Source organism: Ovis aries, chromosome 13 (genome assembly GCF_016772045.2).
Source record: "Ovis aries strain OAR_USU_Benz2616 breed Rambouillet chromosome 13, ARS-UI_Ramb_v3.0, whole genome shotgun sequence".
In the NCBI taxonomy this organism is placed as follows: Eukaryota; Metazoa; Chordata; class Mammalia; order Artiodactyla; family Bovidae; genus Ovis; species Ovis aries.
Window position 1 is genome coordinate 10,036,088 of NC_056066.1, and position 20,164 is coordinate 10,056,251.

At 47.8% G+C, this 20,164-nt stretch overlaps 1 protein-coding gene across 6 annotated transcripts in view; it reads right to left on the reverse strand.

Moving 5' to 3' along the window:
* The window catches only part of KIF16B (kinesin family member 16B), a 300,304-nt gene that overhangs the window by 129,942 nt on the left and 150,198 nt on the right, over positions 1 to 20,164 (reverse strand). For all 6 annotated transcript variants that reach the window (XM_012188149.5, XM_027976491.3, XM_027976490.3 and 3 more), the window contains 2 exons: positions 8,635 to 8,717; positions 6,469 to 6,557 (listed from right to left, as the gene is read on the reverse strand). In XM_012188149.5, coding sequence (XP_012043539.2) covers positions 6,469 to 6,557; positions 8,635 to 8,717 — 172 coding nt within the window. The remainder of the gene's footprint in view (positions 1 to 6,468; positions 6,558 to 8,634; positions 8,718 to 20,164) is intronic.

Genomic DNA, 20,164 nt, shown 5'->3' on the forward strand with positions numbered 1-20,164 from the left:
TTTTTCACTCTTTTCTTTCACTTTCATCAAGAGGTTCTTTAGTTCTTTGCTTTCTGCCATAAGGGTGGTGTCATCTGCATATCTGAGGTTACTGATATTTCTCCCGGCAATCTTGATTCCAGCTTGTGCTTCATTCAGCCTGGCATTTCACATGATGTACTCTGCATATAAGTTAAATAAGCAGGGTGACAATATACAGCCTTGACATACTCCTTTCCCAATTTGGAATCAGTCTGTTGTTCCATGTCTGGTTCAGACTGGCATTCATTAGTTATTTATTGTACTTACTAGGGAAGCAGACCTTGAGATTTTCCATCTTTCTGTATTTCCAAACACTATTTTCCAGATAGGACATTCTTGAGAATATGGAAGAAAAACAGAGTGAAGAAAAACCACAATGAAGTAACATCTCATGCCCATTAGGGTGGCCACTATCAAAAAAAAAGAAAAGAAAAAAAAGAAAACACAGAAAATAACTGTTTTCACAACTGCCAACAGGGGAAACCACCCAAGTGTCCACCGACAGATGAATGAATATGTAAGATATGACATATACATGCAACAGGATGTTATTTGGCCTTAAAAAGAAAGAAATTTTGATACCTGTTACAAAATGGAATGTACTCTGAAGACATTATACTACACAAAATATGCCAGTCACAAAAAAAAATACTATATGAATCCACTGATACGAGGTACCTAGAGTAGAGACAGACAACAGAATGGTGGTTGCCAGGGTGACGGGTGGGGGGGGGATGGGGGTTGGAAGATTATTTAATAGGTACAGAGTTTCAGTTTTATAGCAATGGAGTTTTGGAGGTTAGCTGCAGCGATGTGGCACACTTAATACTGCTGTACCCTTAAAATGGTTAAGATGGCAAATTTCATGTTAAGTGCATTGTGTGTGTACATGCTTAGTCGTGACCAGCTCTTTGACCCCATGGACTGTAGCCTGCCAGGCCCCTCTGCCCAGAGGTATTGCCCAGGCAAGAATACTAGAGTGGGCTGCCCTTTCCTTCTCCATGGGATCTTCCCAACCCAGGTATCAAACCTGTGTCTCCTGCATCTCCTACACTGGCAGGTGGATTCATCTTAGCACAATTTTAAAAAGGAATGAAGAAATGAGATAGCATAAGCTTACGAGTGCAGAGAAAACAATTCTCTGTTGTATTTTGGGCCATACATTTTAATCACAATCCTTATTCTAAGCACACCTACCAGAACCTGTAAAAATGTTACCTGCACACAGGTGCTGAAGAACATGCCAGCAGAACCTGAGCTGCCATCTCTCCTGCCCCATCCTGCCAAAGTGCATCTCCTCAAAGAACAGCCATGTTTATCAAAGCAAACTGCACACATCCTGGCTTGGTTTTCAGAGCACTCCCCAGCCAGGCCCCGACCTGCAGAATCTTCTTACCTCTTCTAGCGCTCAGCACGACTCCTGCCAGCACTCACCTAGTTTCCTCCCCCAGAGCATCTACTCTCCAGGGCAAAACTTTCTCTTCCTGCAGACCTCTCAGGGCCCAGCACACAATCCAGTTCACTGGAAAGGATAGGACCTCCTCAAACAGAACTGAGGGGAGCGACCTGAGGTTCTGCCTGACGAGCGTCCAGGGCTAAATTTCTGCTCAGTGTTCGACCTGAGCTTTATTCTCCAAGATGAGGCATCTTACAGACTTCCAGCATCTTCACATCCTCAGCTATGGAGAAGGAAGTGCAAGGTTAGATGGAGTCACCACCCAAGCCTCCTCAGAGCCCTGCTGTGCCTTCCACACCACCTCCTCCTGCCAGGGGCCCTGGCGACTCAGCACAGGCTGCGTGTTGCTACAGCAATGAGACTGCACAGGAGACAGGGAGAAGGCCCCCTTTCCATTCATCCTGCGGCGCTTAACCTCGGTCACAGGTGTTTATATCTGCAAGGCTTCCCAGGTGGCTCAGTGATAACGCACCTGCCTGCAACACAGGAGACAAAGGTTCGATCCCTGTGTCAGAAAGACCTCCTGGAGAAGGAAGTCACAACCCACTCCAGTATTCCGGCCTGGGAAATCCCATGGACAGCGGAGACTGGCAGGCTACAGTCCACAGGGTCGCGAAGAGTTGGGACACGACTTAGTGACTAAATGACAACAAATTCACACCTGTTACATAAAAAAGATCCAAACAACCCAGCGCAGCTTTATTCCTACTTTGTTTTGCCGAGTTCCTGGAGCAGATAAACTGTACAGGGTGTCTGCTTCCCATAAATCAGAGGCAGTGACTTTTCTCCAATTATGTTTTAATTCATGGGTAACAGTTCTCTATAGCCAGTGGCAATTGGAGGGGGCAGCTAGAATCAGGGGAATGAAGGTATGATGAAGTATCAAATCATTTGAGTTTGAATTGGTACAGATGAGCGCTGCAGAGGTGGCAGATACGAGATGCACGGATGAACGGGTCACCACAGCTGCGTCCACCCATCCAGCATCGTTTCCTCGGCCAACCACAGACCGATTCTCACTGTGTTCCCAGACTGCCTTGGCCCAAGTCTTCACTTCTTCATGAGGCCCTCTTCCCACCTTTGGCCTGAGGATCTTGAACATGAGCTTGAGGTTACTGCACCCATTGCAGTGTCATTCTGGAACTGACCTGTGCCTCAGATTCACATTCCTTTGCACGATGTGCCATTTTCCATCATTAGGAACGCACGTGCCCAGAGGAAGTAGTGAAAAACCTTCTCCCCCACAAAGGATATGTGCGAAGTGAAGGGAAAGTCGCTCAGTCATGTCTGACTCTTTACAACCCCATGGACTATACAGTCCGTGGAATTCTCTAGGCCAGAATACTGGAGTGGGTAGCCCTTCCCTTCTCCAGGGAATCTTCCCAACCCAGAGATCGAACCCAGGTCTTCTGCATTGCAGGTGGATTCTTTACCAGCTGAGCCACAAGGGAAGCCCAAGAATACTGGCGTGGGTAGCCTATCCCTTCTCCAGTGGATCTTCCCGACCCAGGAACTGAATTGGGCTTTCCTGAACTGCAGGCAGATTCTTTACCAACTGAGCTATCAGGGAAGCCCCAAGGACATGTGTTATCTCACTATAAATTCATTCTTAATCTGTTTGCTAAACATTCACCATGCATGGGGATGACCCAGAGAGATGTTATGGGGAGGGAGGTGGGAGGGGGGTTCATGTTTGGGAATGCATGTAAGAATTAAAGATTTTAAAATTAAAAAATAAATAAATAAATAAATAAAAACAAGCCTGTTATGTGAATGACACTATAGAATATAGAAATTAGTAAGACCGGCCTCTGACCTCTAAAAATTCCCAACCTAATAGGAAAGTTACACGGACTGAACTCTCACCCTCTGCCAGCCCAAGGGGGGTCATTCCTGCAGCTCTCACCTCAGAAGCAGGTTTGCCATCTGCCCAACTGTTAAATCCAAAGCCTGGGACAGCCCTGAATTCCATGATGCTCCATCTCCATGATGACCACCCAGACCCAAGCCACTGATACCTCCCACCTGGACTAAGGCAGCAGCTTCCTAAGTGGTCTCTCACTCCACACCACCTTCTCCAAATGCTGCAGGTACTAACATCTGCAGTAAATTAATCTTCACATTCCTCTACTGCTTAAAGACATCTAACAGCTTCCCAGCACTCTTTGGAAACAGCCAAACTCCTTCCAGGGGTCTCCAAGGCCCACATCAGCTGGCCCCCTGCCCTCCTGGCATCCCGCCCTCTGGTGACTGCACCCATCTGCTCTGCCCTCGCCCCACCTCCTGGATGGATGCCACGTGCCTGCTTCCTCTTCCTCTGCCTGGACATACCCACCCGCTTCCGGTCACAAAAGCATCATCCTCACTCCACACGAGCCTTATAAGAAATGTCCCCACCTCAGGAGGCCTCTCCTGATCGCTCCATCTAGGACTGCCCGAGGCGGTCTACTTTCACCTCATTTTCATTTTCTACCGTTATTCATAAATGACCTGTGATGGCTGCTCCCCTGGAGCGACCTGTAAGCCCACCAGGGGTCTTATCAGGAACTGTGTCCCCAAGCGGAGAACCATGCCTGCTTCTCAGAAGGGGCTGAGAAAGGACCTGCTCACAGACAAGTGAGCATCACAAAGGACAAGACGAGGCTGCCAGAGATGGAGCGATGAGCCGAGAGACAGCCGCGGGAGGAGGGAAGTTAGGGACAGCACCCGGAGGAGTCCGCGTGTACTGCGCCTCAGGACGGGCAGACGGCACCAGCAAAGGCACGCCAGGCTCTGGGACTCGCAGAGAAGCCCCAAAGGCACGCCAGGCTCTGGGACTCGCAGAGAAGCCCCAAAGGCATGGCTGGCCCAGGCAGTGTGAGCGACGAGGCGGGACCCGGAACGGAATGGCTGGTGCCCAGAGCAAGGGGAGCGAGGGTGGGGTGGGGTCCAGCACGGATGATGGAGAGCTGAGCTGTCAACAGGGTGGGGCGGTTCACCGAGGCCTGGGATCTTAGGTTTCAGACCAGGAGAAATCACTGAAAAGTTCTGAGGGCGAAGCTACTACATTCTGACCTACATTTCACAGCCACTGAGAAAAACCACTTTAGCTTAAATACAAGCAAACAACAACAAAACAACATCACTTTTAAGAGAACAGCATAGTCTCCTGCGTTTGGAGGAGATCCCATCTGTAAGGCCTGGGAGAGCGGGGCCCACAGCTGGCAACACTGTGTCCCAGAGCTCGGGCAGAATGCAGATCACTTTCTGTTTTCAGAGGCATGGAACAGTCACGTGTTATTGTCAAGCCTACTCAGAGTCGAAGCTGCCACCATCGAGGACAACGAAGCTGGTACCTGAATCCTGGGACAGGAAATGGGTTTCAAGCGGGGAGACGAATCCACGCATGTACACACGCTACACACCCTAAAGACTCAAGCAGCCCCACAACACTGAACAGATGGGAACGTGCTTCTTGAATCGAAGACAACCCCAAACACCTGCATGTTACATTAAACCCAAATAAAGTGAGCATGTGAAAGGCGCAGTCTCAGTCGTGGTAGAAAGCTGCTGCTAAAACCACAGGGAGGAATTAATTAAAGACCGACAACCTGATGAGCTTCCCAAGTACCAATAACCCAGCTGCTCTGAGACTGTTCTCATGTTTCAGGGGTCTTACCGATCACCAAGGGTTAGTCCAAGACAGATTTACCTAAACAAGCACAACCCTTCTCAGTAACCCTGTCATAAGATGGAAAGGCTTCCTGAACAGTGCTGGCAAGGGCTGACACAGAAGGGACAGGCCTGTGCGCACGTCCAGGAGTTCTGCAAGGAGAGATGGCCCAGGAGTCTGCAGCCAGTGGCCTACTAACCAGACCTGGGCTCCAGGCTGCTTGCCGAGAGAAAGGAGAATCCAGAGACATGATGAAAGGCCCCCTCCCAGCTTTAAACTCCTACAACAGTGAAGAAAGTCCTTCTAGGCATGTCTACTGTCCACAAACAGGAGGACTGACCTGAGCTGAGGGACGAGATATTTAGACTTTGTGAGAAGAGCTGAGCTGGGGGCAATGGGCCATGGAACCGGTTCCCAGGTGGGAAAACCGTGCCCCACGTGGGGAAAGGCAGATAGGAACAGAGTCAGAGCACAGGCTGGGCATCAGGCCGACCTGGGCTCACACCATGCCTCTGACCCTGAAACCGGAGAGCAAGCCTGTATGAACTCTCTACGTGTGAGAGAGAGAGAGTTGCTGTGACATACAGGAGCTGACGAAGGCGAGGCACTCAGGACAGTGTCTAGGACAGTGACAACCAACGGACCACCAGTTCTGGAAGATGGCAGTGCTGTCAGGTTTAACACATTCAGCTGTGAGATTCACCTCCACCGTTTCACATGAGATTCTCTTTGCAGGAAAGATAAGTTATGGACTCTTCACACACCTGGCAAGGACTCCAAAGTCCTTGCATCCACTTTCCTGTTTTGAGGCATTTTCATGACCATTTTGCGGATGGAACCATGGAGGACTCAGGCAATTAAGCTAACTGCTCAAGGTCACCAGCACCAAGTCCCTGGAAACCACCACCGTGCGTGGTCTCTGGCCTCCTAGAGACTGGGAGGAGTGAGCACGACTCCCTGGGCATCTGAAGCCCTAAGAACCAAAGTCGTTTCTGCGATTACACCACAGTTACAAAATGAAGCGAAAGTACCTGAGCCAAAGGGATCGTGCATGGAGCAATCCAAGTGTCAGCTCTAAAATATTAGACTGCTATGAAAACAAGAAAGAAGCTGTGATGAGCCTTACCAATGCTGATTCTTCTCGTAATAGGATACTCATCCACAGCGAGCGCTGGAAAGGAACCTGAAAAATCGCTATGGCTGACTTGATAAAGGAGGGTTGAGTGCAGAAGCTTTATTTACCTGATTTTTTCCTTAAGTAAGTGACTTTAATGGGGTCGACAGAGCAAACACAACCACAGGGACGACCCCAGAGAAGGCGATGCCGCTGTCCACTCACCCTGGGTTGTACAGCATGACGGCGGAGAGGTTCTCACGGGACTTGGACAGGTCGCTCATGGACAAGCTGAGAGAGGACAGAAGGCCGCTCTAAGAGCAGACACAGGGCAGAGCGGTTACCTCGGCGGCAGGAGAAGGTAACTGCCCGCACGTCTCTCTCCTGGGGAGAGGCAGTGAGGGGCCCAGCACCCCCAGGAGCCCACACACAACTGTGTCCTCTGAGGACGGAAGCTGCGGCAGCCAGGCCCCAAGCTAAGGCCAGCGGGGTCTCACCCCCGCACAGGGGCCGCGCAGCCCCGAGGGGCTCCCTGACCTGCTGCTGCATCCAGGGAAGGGGGTGTCCTGGCATCCCTGGCACGCCCGTGCCCTAGCAGCAGCACCCACGCCTGCTGAGTGACAAAGAGGGACGGGGAGGAGCAGGGAGACCAGGAGAGCGAACGCTGCGCCCTGCTCCCACAGAAGGTTACGGGCAGGCCTGTTCCTTCCCTCTCCTCCCTGCAATAGGGTCCCCAAAGGGCCCTCCAGGGCGACCTGGGCTGAGCAGACAGGAGGCTCAGAGGCTGGAAGCAGCAGCCCAGAGAAGGCTGAGGTGGGGACCGTGCTTTCTGATTATTCCCACCTAGGTCACTGGGGACCCTGGCAGTCCTGGAAAAGCAGGCCGAGGCCTGGGGCTGAGTGACTCGGGGTGGGGGGCTGACACCCTGTGTGAGGGGCTGTGACTCGGCGCGGGTGCTGACACCCTGTGTGAGGGGCTGTGACTCGGGGCGAGGGGCTGACACCCCGTGTGAGGGATGAGTGACTCGGGGTGGGGGGCTGACACCCTGTGTGAGGGGCTGTGACTCGGGGCGAGGGGCTGACACCCCGTGTGAGGGGCTGTGACTCGGGGCGAGGGGCTGACACCCTGTGTGAGGGGCTGTGACTCGGGGCAGGGGCTGACACCCTGTGTGAGGGGCTGTGACTCGGAGTGGGGGGCTGACACCCTGTGTGAGGGGCTGTGACTCGGGGGCGAGGGGCTGACACCCTGTGTGAGGGGCTGACACCCTGTGTGAGGGGCTGACACCCTGTGTGAGGGGCTGTGACTCGGGGCGGGGGCTGACACCCTGTGTGAGGGGCTGTGACTCGGGGTGGGGGGCTGACACCCCGTGTGAGGGGCTGTGACTCGGGGCGGGGGGCTGACACCCTGTGTGAGGGGCTGACACCCTGTGTGAGGGGCTGACACCCTGTGTGACTCAGGTTGGGGTGCTGACACCCCGTGTGAGGGATGAGTGACTCGGGTTGGGGTGCTGACACCCCGTGTGAGGGGTCATGTGACTCGGCGCGGGTGCTGACACCCTGTGTGAGGAGCTGTGACTCGGGGCCAGGGGCTGACACCCCGTATGAGGTGCTAGCACATCTGGGCTGGCATTCAGGGCTCAAGTCCCTGATCCCCACTTGCTGGCCACAGGACAGGCCAGTCTCAGTCTCTCCTCTCGCTCGTCTGTGACTTGGGGGTGCCAACAGCCTCTGTGGACACAAAGTGGTTCACGGGGAGGCTCCGCACAGTGCCTGCCTCACAGACACCTCTGCTGTGACTTCACTGTCTTCCTCCGTCTAAGCTCAGCACGGTGCTCTAAAGCTAGGCAGACGTCGCTCCCTCTCACCCCTTCCCTTCCCTCTCTGGTCCTTGGCCCACATCCCCATCTAGAGCTTCAAGCGCCCCTGGACGTCCCCATCCAAACAAGCTGCAACCTCTTCCGGCTGTTCATCTGTCCTAAACTCGCCCCATCTCTGCTTCACACCCCGGTCAAAAACCCAACTTACTGGGAATGAAAATAAGCAGTGAGCAAAGTTTTGAATGAAAGTGATTCTGATGTAGAAGTAACTCTTAAAACAGACACTCCCGAGTGGAGGGCACCCTCCACTTAATTTGAGAGCGTGTCCACCCCCTTTCGGGGGATGGGGACGCAGGGCTGAAGAGGAGGCTGGAGAGCCGCCTGTCTCCTCCCACGCAGGACCTCACTCACTGTCCTACTCCACCAGCCCACCGTCGGCGGGGAAGCCCTCCCTGAGGGCTGGTTCCTGCCCCAGAAAGTCTAATTTCTGGAGCCAGAGCGGAGACCCCTCTTCCCCCACCCCTGGCCCCCTCCCGCAAAGTGGACTTGGCTCCCCGAGATTCCACGCTGCTCACCTTTCTCTTCTCCCTGAGCTTGGCAGCCTCCTTTGGGTGGTTAAAACGAAACATGTTGGTTCTTCCCAGGAGGATCATGGCACCTAAGAACGCACAGAAATAGCAATGAGTTTACCGTGAGCAACCTGGTCAGCGGAGGACACTCTAAACATGGAATTCCGCAGCTGAGATGGGATTCCCAGGAACAAGAGGAGGCTTTCATCCCGAAAGTCTGCTTACACAAGCCAATTCTAAACCTTCAAATGCTTTTATTTTTTTACAGCCAAGCGTCGCAATATTTATGTCACCCAGGGCAGAAGTGAGGGGTTTAACTACTACAAAATCATACAAGACTTAAAACTTAATATACAAATAATTAAGACTTTTGACTGTTGAGAAGAAAAACAGAAAGCAGTTCACCAAAGAGATGTTGGGAAAGCAAACAAAGCGTAGGGTCACCAATTTAGGAAATGTCTATTAATACCAATGAAAGCAAAAACTTTCAACAGAAAAAGCAGTGAAACTGCCAGAGCACAGGTCACTGTTACTAAAATCTCCCTCAGAATTTGACAGGAAAGAAAACATGCATGAGGAGTGTCTATCTCCTGTAAAGACGCTGCCTCTTGAGAAAATCCTGCTAAAACTGAAATGGCTACATCAGACACACAAGAAGGGCTCCTTCTGACTGACAAGGGTCCACACGGTACAAAGGGCAGAAGGATGGAATGTAAATGCACAAGGGTAACAAAATCATTAGGTGGGGAGGCAACTTTCAGCTTGACTAAGCCAGTAAGCAACAAGGCGCTTTCTAAGGTCGGAGCTGTCCAAAGCTGGCACAGATGTCGCAGGAAGCAGTGAACTCCCCGTCCCTGGAAGCATTTAAAAGATGTACTATCTGAGCTGGTCCCACTTCCCAGGTGACGCCAGTGGTAAAGAACCACTTGCCAATCAATGCAGGAGTCATAAGAGACGCAGGTTCGATCCCTGGGTTGGGAAGATCCCCTGAAGCAGGGCGTGGCAACCCACTCCAGGATTCTTGCCTGGAGAATCCCATGAACAGAGTAGCCTGGTGGGCTACAGTCCATAGGTTGCCCAGAGTTGGACGTGACTGAAGCAACTTAGCACGCAAGCACATATCACACCTGAGAGTCTATCAAGCCTTCAGTACAGACCCCATGTTCAATCTTCGCCCTGAAAATGAAGGCAACATATTTGTGAAGATAAGACATTTGTATGAGAAGTCTTCAACCATGAAGGATCAAAGTGATGAGTTCAGGGTGCAGAATGGGGAGACAGACTCTGGCATCAAGGTCTCTGCTGGGTCTCACAGGACAAGCAGAGGACAAGAGAGGTGCCCCATGTGAGGGTGACCGGGGAGAGGAGCTAAGCCTGAGACCAGGGATGGGTCTCCTGAGTCTGGAGAAAGGAGAGTCAAGTCCAGCCAAAACACAGGGCATCTGAAATAGCAGCAAGAACCCATATTGGACAGATGAGGTAGAAAGAGACCGCAGAGAACTAGCAGCCAGGATAAAGAATTTGCAACACAAAGGTCAAAGAAAAAATTCAGGTCCTGGAGGTGTTTTGTGTATCCCACGCGAAGTTGGGAAAAAAAAAAAAAATCAACAGTGAAAACTCCATAGTTCTCACATAAAAGTCTGAGTTTCTGGCTTCCCTTCAAAAATTAGGAGATCTGGTGTCAGGAGGTCAGTACTGTCACTGGGCTGCTGCCTGCTGGCTCCCCTGGACAGGACACGTGACTTCTGGTTGGCCACAGCCATCCGTCTCTATTGGGTACCAGCTCCCCCTGGACCCTGAAGGTACCATCGATATCCCACATGGCCACTCTGGAGCTTTAGACTGGCATATCCATATGCCTATTTCACGTACTATCTCAGAATCTCAAAGGAGCTTCAAATTCAATACAGTTAAAACCTAACGGGTTTGGATCATAACCAAGAGAGTAACCGAAGTACTTGTTCTGGTGACTGCTGTTATTTAGCAGAAATAGAGCCAAGAGGAGAAGGACACAGTTTGGGGAGACTCAGAAGGGCAGCAGTGGCTATTATCCATCCAACAATCTGCTTATCCTCCTCACATAAAACTGCATTCATATATTTCCCAATTATGGAAAGGCACCGTGACCATAATGAAGAAAGGTGTTTCCCATGCCTTTTATGACTGGGACTCAAAACCGTGTGCCACACAGAAAGTCAAAAATCAAACCGCCATGCCCAGGATATATGTGTATTTAATGCTCTTAAAGTGACATTAGAGATTAATAAGGCAATCTCATTTGAGGTGTTAATTACCTCTAATCGAATTTTTTTTTCCTGTTAATCAAATGTTCAGCCATGCAAGGTGAAAATTGCTAAAATATGTTAATGGAAAAATAGGATAGTATTTCAGAGACATATTTCATATTGTATTAAATGAATGAAAATAATCTTGCCACCCATGTATGTGCATGAAATACACATAAAATATGTTTGAGGAGTTACAAAAGAAAACAAAACCACTGGTGACTCTTCCTTGCCTCCATCCAAATAGTGTGTAAAGACTGCTTGGCACATAAAACGGACTCTGTTTAGGCTGGTCCCTTCTCTTTCCTCCACTGCATTCCTTTCCTGAACAAGCCCACTGGCTGTGCTTCCTTCTCACACGATGCCGCTGTGCGTCCGTTCACTCAACAAACACTGCGTGGGCACTCACTGTGCTCATCACTGTGATAAGCACTGGGGTGAGGATGCAAAGAGGAACGAGTTAGACACACGCCTTGTCCGTAGGGAGCTTGTAAATAAGGAGAGAGAGGTCACGTAGCAAACAACTTCACCAACAAACTCAGAGCTGCAATCGAAGGAGGCGCTGCTGCCTCTGGCTCATGGGCACCTGAGAACAGAGCGGGGCGCAGGGAGAGGTTACGGAAGGATGCCCTGCGGGAGGCAGTGCCTCAGACAAGCTCCTGGGGTTGGGGGGGCAGGAAGCAGATGCAGCGGAGACAGGAACAGACGATGATGATGGGAGACACAGAAGCAGAAACCAGGGAGAGTACTGCCCAAGACGAGACTTGAGAGGGAGGGAGGGACAGAGCACACGGGTCACTCAGCACACAGGGAGGCGCCTTGGATTTCATGTCCAGGCAGCAGGAAGACCCTGAAGGCCTTTGTGCAGCAGCAGCATCACGTGACTGGACTTGAGTTTCAAGTCCAACTCTTTCTACTGTTTGAAAAATGAACCAGAGAGCAAGAGGAGATGTAGATAAACAAGGCAACTGACTATTGCAGCTGTCTGGGCCAAAGATGCGGGCGGCTCAGCACTGGGTGGGAGGGAGGCGTAAGAAGAAGGGAAATGAACAGACTGGGAGACACCTGGAGATAACATGGCCAGGACTCACACTGGGCAAGAGACAGGGACCAGGAGGTGAGGAAGACGGCTCTTGGCTAGGCTTTGCTGTTAACTAGCTGGCTAGGGAGCTGTTCAGACCGAATGAGAACACCTGAAAAGGATCAAACTCGGGTTGGGGCAGAAATACTGAGTTTGGTTTTAGACATAATGAATTTGAGATGCCTTTTGCAGGTAGAAGGGCGTGAAGCTCCAGAAGAAAGGCTGGGAGCTCTCTCAATCTGTCCATCTACCAACCTACCCACCTTCATACCTACTTACTCATATACATATATACACATAAACACATGCGTATTTTTGATAATCTGGTGCTCTGTGCTAAAATATAGAATATTTTACGATGTTTTCCTGATGTTGGCATGTATACTTTTGAAAGAACCCCTGGTTTTATGTCAAGTACATTCTGTTGAATGATGGAAATTAAGAAATTTAGAAAGTTGGAGGATTAAGAATTGCTTTTTAATCCTAACAATAACCAAAAAAATTTACATATGATACAGACCTCAAAATACATAGACAGATGGCTATACACACATACATATGTATATCTCTAGCCAAGGATCTGTGCATACACACGTATACATACAAACACATACATCGCTACAGATACTAGGTAGATGTGTGTACATACACATGTGCATGTGTGTGTGTGTGTGAGAGTGTGCTACATCTCTTTCTATACATTTGAGTCATCTCTAACAAAGGAAGCCACAGCTGTGGGAAAGTCACCTGAGGAGAGGACAGAAAGCTGGGAACCAAGAGAGCCCAATGCCGAGGACCTAAAGGAACTCAGCTTTTAACGGCTGAGTAGAAGAGGATGAACCCCTACAGTAAACAGAGAAGGGCCATCAGAGGGGGAGAAGGAAAACCTCAGAAGCCAGGGAAGTCGTGGTCGAGGTCTCCCAAGTGCACAGCTCATTCAAGAAGTTTGGGTATTGTTCTGTATACTTGACACATGAATCAACTACACTTCAATAAACAAAACAGAAAAAGAAGCTGTCTGTGTAAGAAGAGAAAGAGAGTTCATGGTAGCTGGAGCAGGGAGATAACAGATCCCATGGGATATTTTTGTTTAAAGGAGACTTGTGAGTATAGTTAAAAAGCAAAGAGCTGAAGGGAAAGAGGCAATGAAGGAATGGATGAGAGTGACTGGCTGTGCAAGGCCTTCGTAAGAGACCCAGCGCCTGCGTTCCGCCTGCAGTAAACCCTCAAGGGCTCGGCACCCTCATCAAGTCCTCAACACTTCCTTCTAGATCTCAATTTTTCTATGATTGACTCCTTCATCTGAGGTTAACGCGATTAATCACAGCAGATGGACTTTCTGTGATGCACTTAATTTGCATGTTCAGAGTATAGCTAAACCTCCCTGAAATATACGATGGCATTTTGAGATCCTGTTAAACACTTGAGGACAGACAAATCCCAGGTAGTCTTAAAAGGGGATAGAGAAGAAACAACATTATAAAAGGTAGACAAAGATGCTTGTTAACAGCAGAAACAGCTTTACTGACGTCTCTTGTGAACGAAACCACTGAACAAGGCTTCATGGGAGACTTTCTATCTTAATATTTCAGGCACACTGAAACAAATTAATCACGTGCACATTTCTAGTGATTTCTAAGGAGTGTCGTGATAATAATCATTAATATCACTATTAATTACAGTCCTCAAATTTCATGTGAGATTTTTCTAATTCTGCTACAGCCCAAATAAATCAACTGTTTGAAATCAAACGGTGTCAAATAAATATTTCTGAGGCGATGGTGTTTGAATTATTTCATTCTGAGTTACTATTAATAAAAACACGGAAAAGAACTGTATTCCCAAAAGGGCATGGTCAAATGTAATATGAGCTTCCTGGCCAAAAAGCGGGGAACCATTTGAAACTCTGCTTCAGGGCTCCAATTTCTGCATTTAATCCTAGTTTTGAAAGCCCCTCCTCAGCAACTTCCTCCCCAACATACACACAAGGTAACACCTTGCTCAACCACACTCTGAAGGACAGGTATTCATTTTCGATACAGCAGGCAGAAAAGCAGGGTGTGAGGAGGGGGCGGGAGGGAGGCCCAAGGGGTAAGGGCCACATGTATACTTACGGCTGACTCACAGTGTTGTACAGCAGACACCAGCACAATACAGTTAAGCAATTAGCCTTCAACTAAAAACAAATTTCAAAAAAGTTTAAAGATTAAAAAAAGCAAAGCAAAGCTCTTGTCTGGAAAAATTTTCTGGAATGCTATCACATGAAAAGTTGAGTGAGGCAGAACAGGTGAAGCTCTTATTCCCTAGTTCGAGCTAAAACAAACTTTCCTTGTATATGATAATTTCAAGTCATATAAAAGATCTTTAAAATACTTCACACTAAAATAAGATGACAGCACCAACTGGGGATCTGACAGAGTCTAATCTCCACTGACGTGCCGATACTTAGGAACATCTGACATCTAACATGTCCTAGGTTTGGACTCTTGTAACACTGGCTTTTAAGACCCCTGAAATACAGCAATATCCTTCCATCTCAAAAATGGTTTGGGGCAGCAAGACAGGGAAGACTTAAGATTTGTCATGGTGCTGGTAGAGGGTATGCAATTTTTACATGAACACTAACAAATTCTTACAGGTCACACGGCTTGGGGCTGACAGAGGGCTCAGGTGAGGGACCTGCACTGGGCATCAAGCATAGCAGGTATAAAGCTTGTCATCAGGCAGCCCATTAGCATCTGTGAAGGATGTAAATGCATGTGACACCTTACCAAAAAGCCAGCTGGGCCCTGTACTCTCCTTTTCAACATTTATATTCAAATGTGGATTTGCAACTTCCTGCTGTAGATAAACCACTTTTTTACTTAATTTTTTTTCACTTCGTCTCAGTTGTGTCAGACTCTTTGTGACCTCATGGACTGTCCAGGGAATTCTCCACACCAGAATACTGGAGTGGGTAGCCTTTCCCTTCTCCAGAGGATCTTCCCAACCCAGGGATCAAACCCACGTCTCCCACATTGCAGGCGGATTCTTTACCAGCTGAGCCACAAAGGAAGCCCAAGAATACTGGAGTAGGTGGCCTATCCCTTCTCTAGGGGATCTTCCTGACCCAGGAATCGAACCAGGGTTTCCTGCATTGCAGGCAGATACTTTACCAACTGAGCTATCAGGGAAGCCCCTTGTTCACTTTTGGTGAAGTGAAAATTGCAAATTAGATTCTGGGACTCTGGAGAATAAAAGAAAACTGATTTTCAGTCTTCATTACTGAAATTTCTAGCCAAATAATCGACAAGGATCATTTGCTCCAACTGTGTACACAGGTTCAGTGTGAAGCTTTATAAAATTTCAAGATGTGCCAGCGCCATCCCTGCCAAAGCAATCTTCAGTTGCATGTGCGTGGGTGTGGGGTGAGTGGGAGATGAAACTTTTCCTCTTAAAACCTCGGGGGAGATACAGTAGACAAGAAAATATTCGATTCTGCAGCACTGAATGGAAGACAGTACACTAAGTGGTCAAACTCTCAGCACAGTGGCCCTTCACTATCCATGAGGGTTTGAGTCCAGAACACCGCCTCCCCCCACCCCAGGGAGACCAGTGTCCGGGACGCTCAAGTCCCTTATGCAGAAGGGCATAGTACCTGCATATACCTACAGACAGCCTCCTGTACACTTTAAATTACTCCAGCTTACTCAGAGTATCTAACAGAATGTCAATGCTATGTAAATAGTTGTAAATACAATGTAAATGATATGTAAATAACTCCCAGAGCATGGAAAATTTCAAGTTTTGCTTTCTGGAACTTTTCCCCTGAATAGTTTTAATCTGCAGTTGTTGGTTGGATTCACTGGGATGCAAAACCACATACAGAGGGCTGTGTCATTTTCTTTCCATTCATACCTAGTAGCTCATACTCTCTGTTACCAGCAATACAGCTTACTCTGTCAGTAACAATCTCAACTATTCAGCTCTTGCTTCCAACACCCACCAAGCTGTCCACATTCCAGCCTTCCTTCCAAAATGCCCCCTTCTCCCCTCTCCCTAAACACGGACAGTCTCCTAACCGCATCAACTCCTTTTCTTTACGGCTCACCCTCAAGCCTCCTCTGGACTACATAAAAACTGGGCTGTCCTTCACCTCCATGAATACGTTCTTGTTCCCCTGACTCGTGAGCACCTTCTGCAGAAAACCCATGCCACCAGCCTGGGATGGTGTGCTACTCCCTGCCAAACCGGGAGTGCTCCAAACCTGCCAAGACTCAGCAGGCACGGCTGCTTGTTCTCCTGCTCCTCTGCTCCCCACCTCACCCACTCTCCAGCCTTTAGATAATTCTTCACTAGACACTTTGGCCCAAGTCTAAGTCACTTTTCACCAAGGACCATTATGACAAATTCATTCATTTCGGAACTCAGCTTTGGGTAAATCTCTTTCTCATCAGTCTGAAGCTGCTCTAGAGGGCAAGTTTTGGTTCTGCCCAACGTGGAGCAGCACCCTCCGCCTCAGTTGTGAGCGATCACGAACAATAAATGCAATGATTCAGACAAGAGAAGAGAAGGGTTTAAAGGAACTGACCAACGGTTGTCTCCTGGGCCAAAGCCTGGGGCAGGAATGTGTGGTTATCCTCCGTCTTCATACCAGAGTGTGTATCGGAGTCACCTGAAGGACTCGTGGGGTCAGAAGAATCTAGATTGCTGGGCCCGTCCCCAGATGTCCTGACTGGGTGGGTCAGGGATGGGGCTAGGAAACTGCATTTTGAAAGGCTCCCAGGTAATGCCGACTGTGCTGATCTGGGGACACACTAAGAGCCGCTGGCTCTGGGCATAGTCTTTAAGAATAGTTAGGTCTCTGACGCTCAACAGTCTCTACTGAAGGAATCATACACGTGCAAGTGACAGGTGTCAGCTTTGCGGATCTCCAATTAGAGGAAGACATCTAATGACAGCTTAAGGGCAAGAGCAAGGGAGTTGAAGGGGAGATGAGACAGTGTGATCTGCTGGCTTTCTGTGAAGTGTGGAAGGTCTCTTCTGTTCTCCAGACAGCTTGGCTAAACTGCTCGAAAATTCATCTCCCTTTCTAGCTGCACTAAAATTCTTTTGTAATTTGTCACTGAACAATTCACAGCAGCCCTTCAGCAGATGAGAATGCTATCAAGTCTCCTGAGCGCCACTCCACCTGCTCCCTCCAAGAGCTGGAATATACGCAAGTACATTCTGGCGCTGAAGCATGGCACATTCAAATGCACCAAAGGGTGAAGTCCCCGGACGGACTTGCTGCAGCACTGCTCACGGGAGAGGCGAGCGCGCAACGGCTCTGACAAACCAGCAAGACCAGCGGAGTCCACTGATGCTGAACGGAAAATTCGTTACGTTTAGCGACTGTCACCTTTAATATATGCATACTGGACTAAAAAGAAAAAAATAATTAAAATAAGAAAGAATAGTTCCTAGAAATTATAGGACAAACGTTGAAATACATTTTTAATGATACCTCATTTGTTTTTTGTACATTTCATATTAAACATATGAAAAAAATGGAAGGAAAAAAAAAAGCAACTAAGGTCTGAGACTATCAAAAACAACTCAAGGCCCAGGGATTAGACATCTGAGTCAACGCATTCTCTGGCAAAGGCCTCCTCTTTGTATGCAATCACGGGAGTGAGGGAAACCACACTTCACAGAACACATCCATTGAAGAGCAAGGTTTGATGCGACGCTGCAAATCATACCACTGTCCCTAGAAGGACCCAAGAAAGAGGCGAAAAGCTTCAGGTGCAGCGTTGTAGACATAGACAATATACATGTCATCACAGTTACTTTTCAGAGTATTAGCAAATACTTTTCTTTCTAATGACTTTACCAGATTAAAACATTCCTATAATTAAGGCTCATGCGAAGAGTTGACTCATTGGAAAAGACTCTGATGTTGGGAGGGATTGGGGGCAGGAGGAGAAGGGGATGACAGAGGATGAAATGGCTGGATGGCATCATGGACTTGATGGACATGAGTGTGAGTGAACTCCAGGAGTTGGTGATGGACAGGGAGGCCTGGCATGCTGCGATTCATGGGGTCACAAAGAGTCGGACACGACTGAGCAACTGAACTGAACTGAACTGATCAGATAATTAAGGCAGAGGAACTACTATTTATGCAATCTGAAAGAAGTTAAGGCAGTTGACTGATACAGGTAAAAAAATTTCCCTTGCCATGGTGACAATCTGCTAAACACAGATATATCTTCTATTAGTTGACATTCACAAGTGTCTTAAGTGATTTTTATAAGGAAATAGGAATTACTACATGATGTGCTCTTTTATGGCACAGCCTAACCAGCACATTTCCAAATGACTACTAATATACTGATGAAAGAGACATTTAAATACCAAGTATCAGCAATATTTACTGGGGCTTCCCACGTGGCTCGGTAATACAGAATCTGCCTGCAATGTAGGAGACGTGTGATCAATCCCTAAGTTGAGAAGATTCCCTGGAGAAGAAAATGGCAACCTCCTACAGTATTCTTGCCTGGGAAATCTCATGGACAGAGGAGCCTGGCAGGCTACAGTCCACAGAGTCACAGAGAGTTGGACACAACTGAGTGACTGAGCACGCAAGCACCAGCAATATACTGGTGGTGGTGGTTTAGACACTAAGTCGTGTCCAACTCTTGCGACCCCATGGACAGAAAAGCCTGGCAGGCTACAGTCCATGGGATTCTCCAGGCAAGAATACTGGAGTGGGTTGCCATTTCCTTCTCCAGGGGACCCTTCCAACCCAGAAATCGAACCTGGGTCTCCTGCAATGTAGGCAGATTCTTTACCAACTGAGTCACAAGGGAAGCCCAACAATATACTAGAGACTGGTAAAAAGATAGGAAGCTGCTAGTGAACCAGAAACCCAGTCAAACGCAGAGTTAACACAGTTACTTTAACATCTGCAGTCTCTGTTCTTGATACCTTTACTTAAAAATAGTCTCATGAAAAAAATTTTTTTTAATTTTTTAAAAAATGGCTTCATGAGTAAAAGCCAAGATCATTTTTGGAGTATGAATACCCTGCTGTTTTTAATCTGTGTCCTTGTTATTATTAGGTTTTAATAAAGTGCATATACCTTTTGAGGAGTTTGGTTTTTTCTTTTCCTTGAAAAATAAAATCTTATAGCTGAACATCCTCCTGAATTCCTGCCTGATTAAGCCCCTCCCGACTTCTCTCCAAAGATTAACACTATTCTAAAATAGGCATGTGTCCGTAAGATCCAGCAATCCCACTCCTGGGTATACACCCAGACAAAGCCACAATTCTAAAAGATACATGCACCCAACGTTCATAGCAGCACCAGTTACAATAACCAGCACGTGGAAGCAATCTAAATATCCATCGACAGGTGAACAGATAAACAGAGATGCGGTACCTACATAAAATGGAATACCACTCAGCCATTAAGAAGAATGAAATAATGCTATTTGCAGTAACATGGATGGACCTAGAGAAAAACAAATGCCATATGATATCACTTGGAGGTAGAATCCCAAATACTATACAAATGAACATATGTATGAAACGGAAACAGACTCGCGGCATAAAGAACAGACTTGTGGCTGCCAAGGGAGGGGGAGTAAAGAAGGGATGGCGTGGGAGTCTGGGATTGAATAACAAGGCCCAACTGTAGAGCACAGAGGACTATATTTAATATCCTGAGACAAACCATAGTGGAAGAGAATATGTAAAAGAATGCATCTGTATAACTGAGTCACTTTGCTGTATAGCAGAAATTAGAGACAACAGTGTAAGTCAACTATACTTCAACAAAATTTTTGAAGAAGTAGGCATGTGTCTCATCCATATCTTTTTATTTTTGCTACATGTTTTGTAACCACAAACAATATATCATATTTTCTCTGTTTAAAAAACATGTTCCAGTTCTTACTTTAGTAATCTCCAAAAAAAAAAAATTTCAAGAAAATTTAAATGGAGATTTCTAACCCTTAATTTTCCGAAGAAAAATACATGTTTTTCCCTTGAAGGGATCTTACAGTCTTAAAGTGTGCAGGGTTTTTTTTTTTAAGTTACCATTTTACCTCCCTTCTGTAATGCCCTGAAACATAAAGTTGGCTCACATTTCTCTGCCCTAAGACCTACTGTGGCATTTATATTCAGTGCACTGTGTTTTAATGCT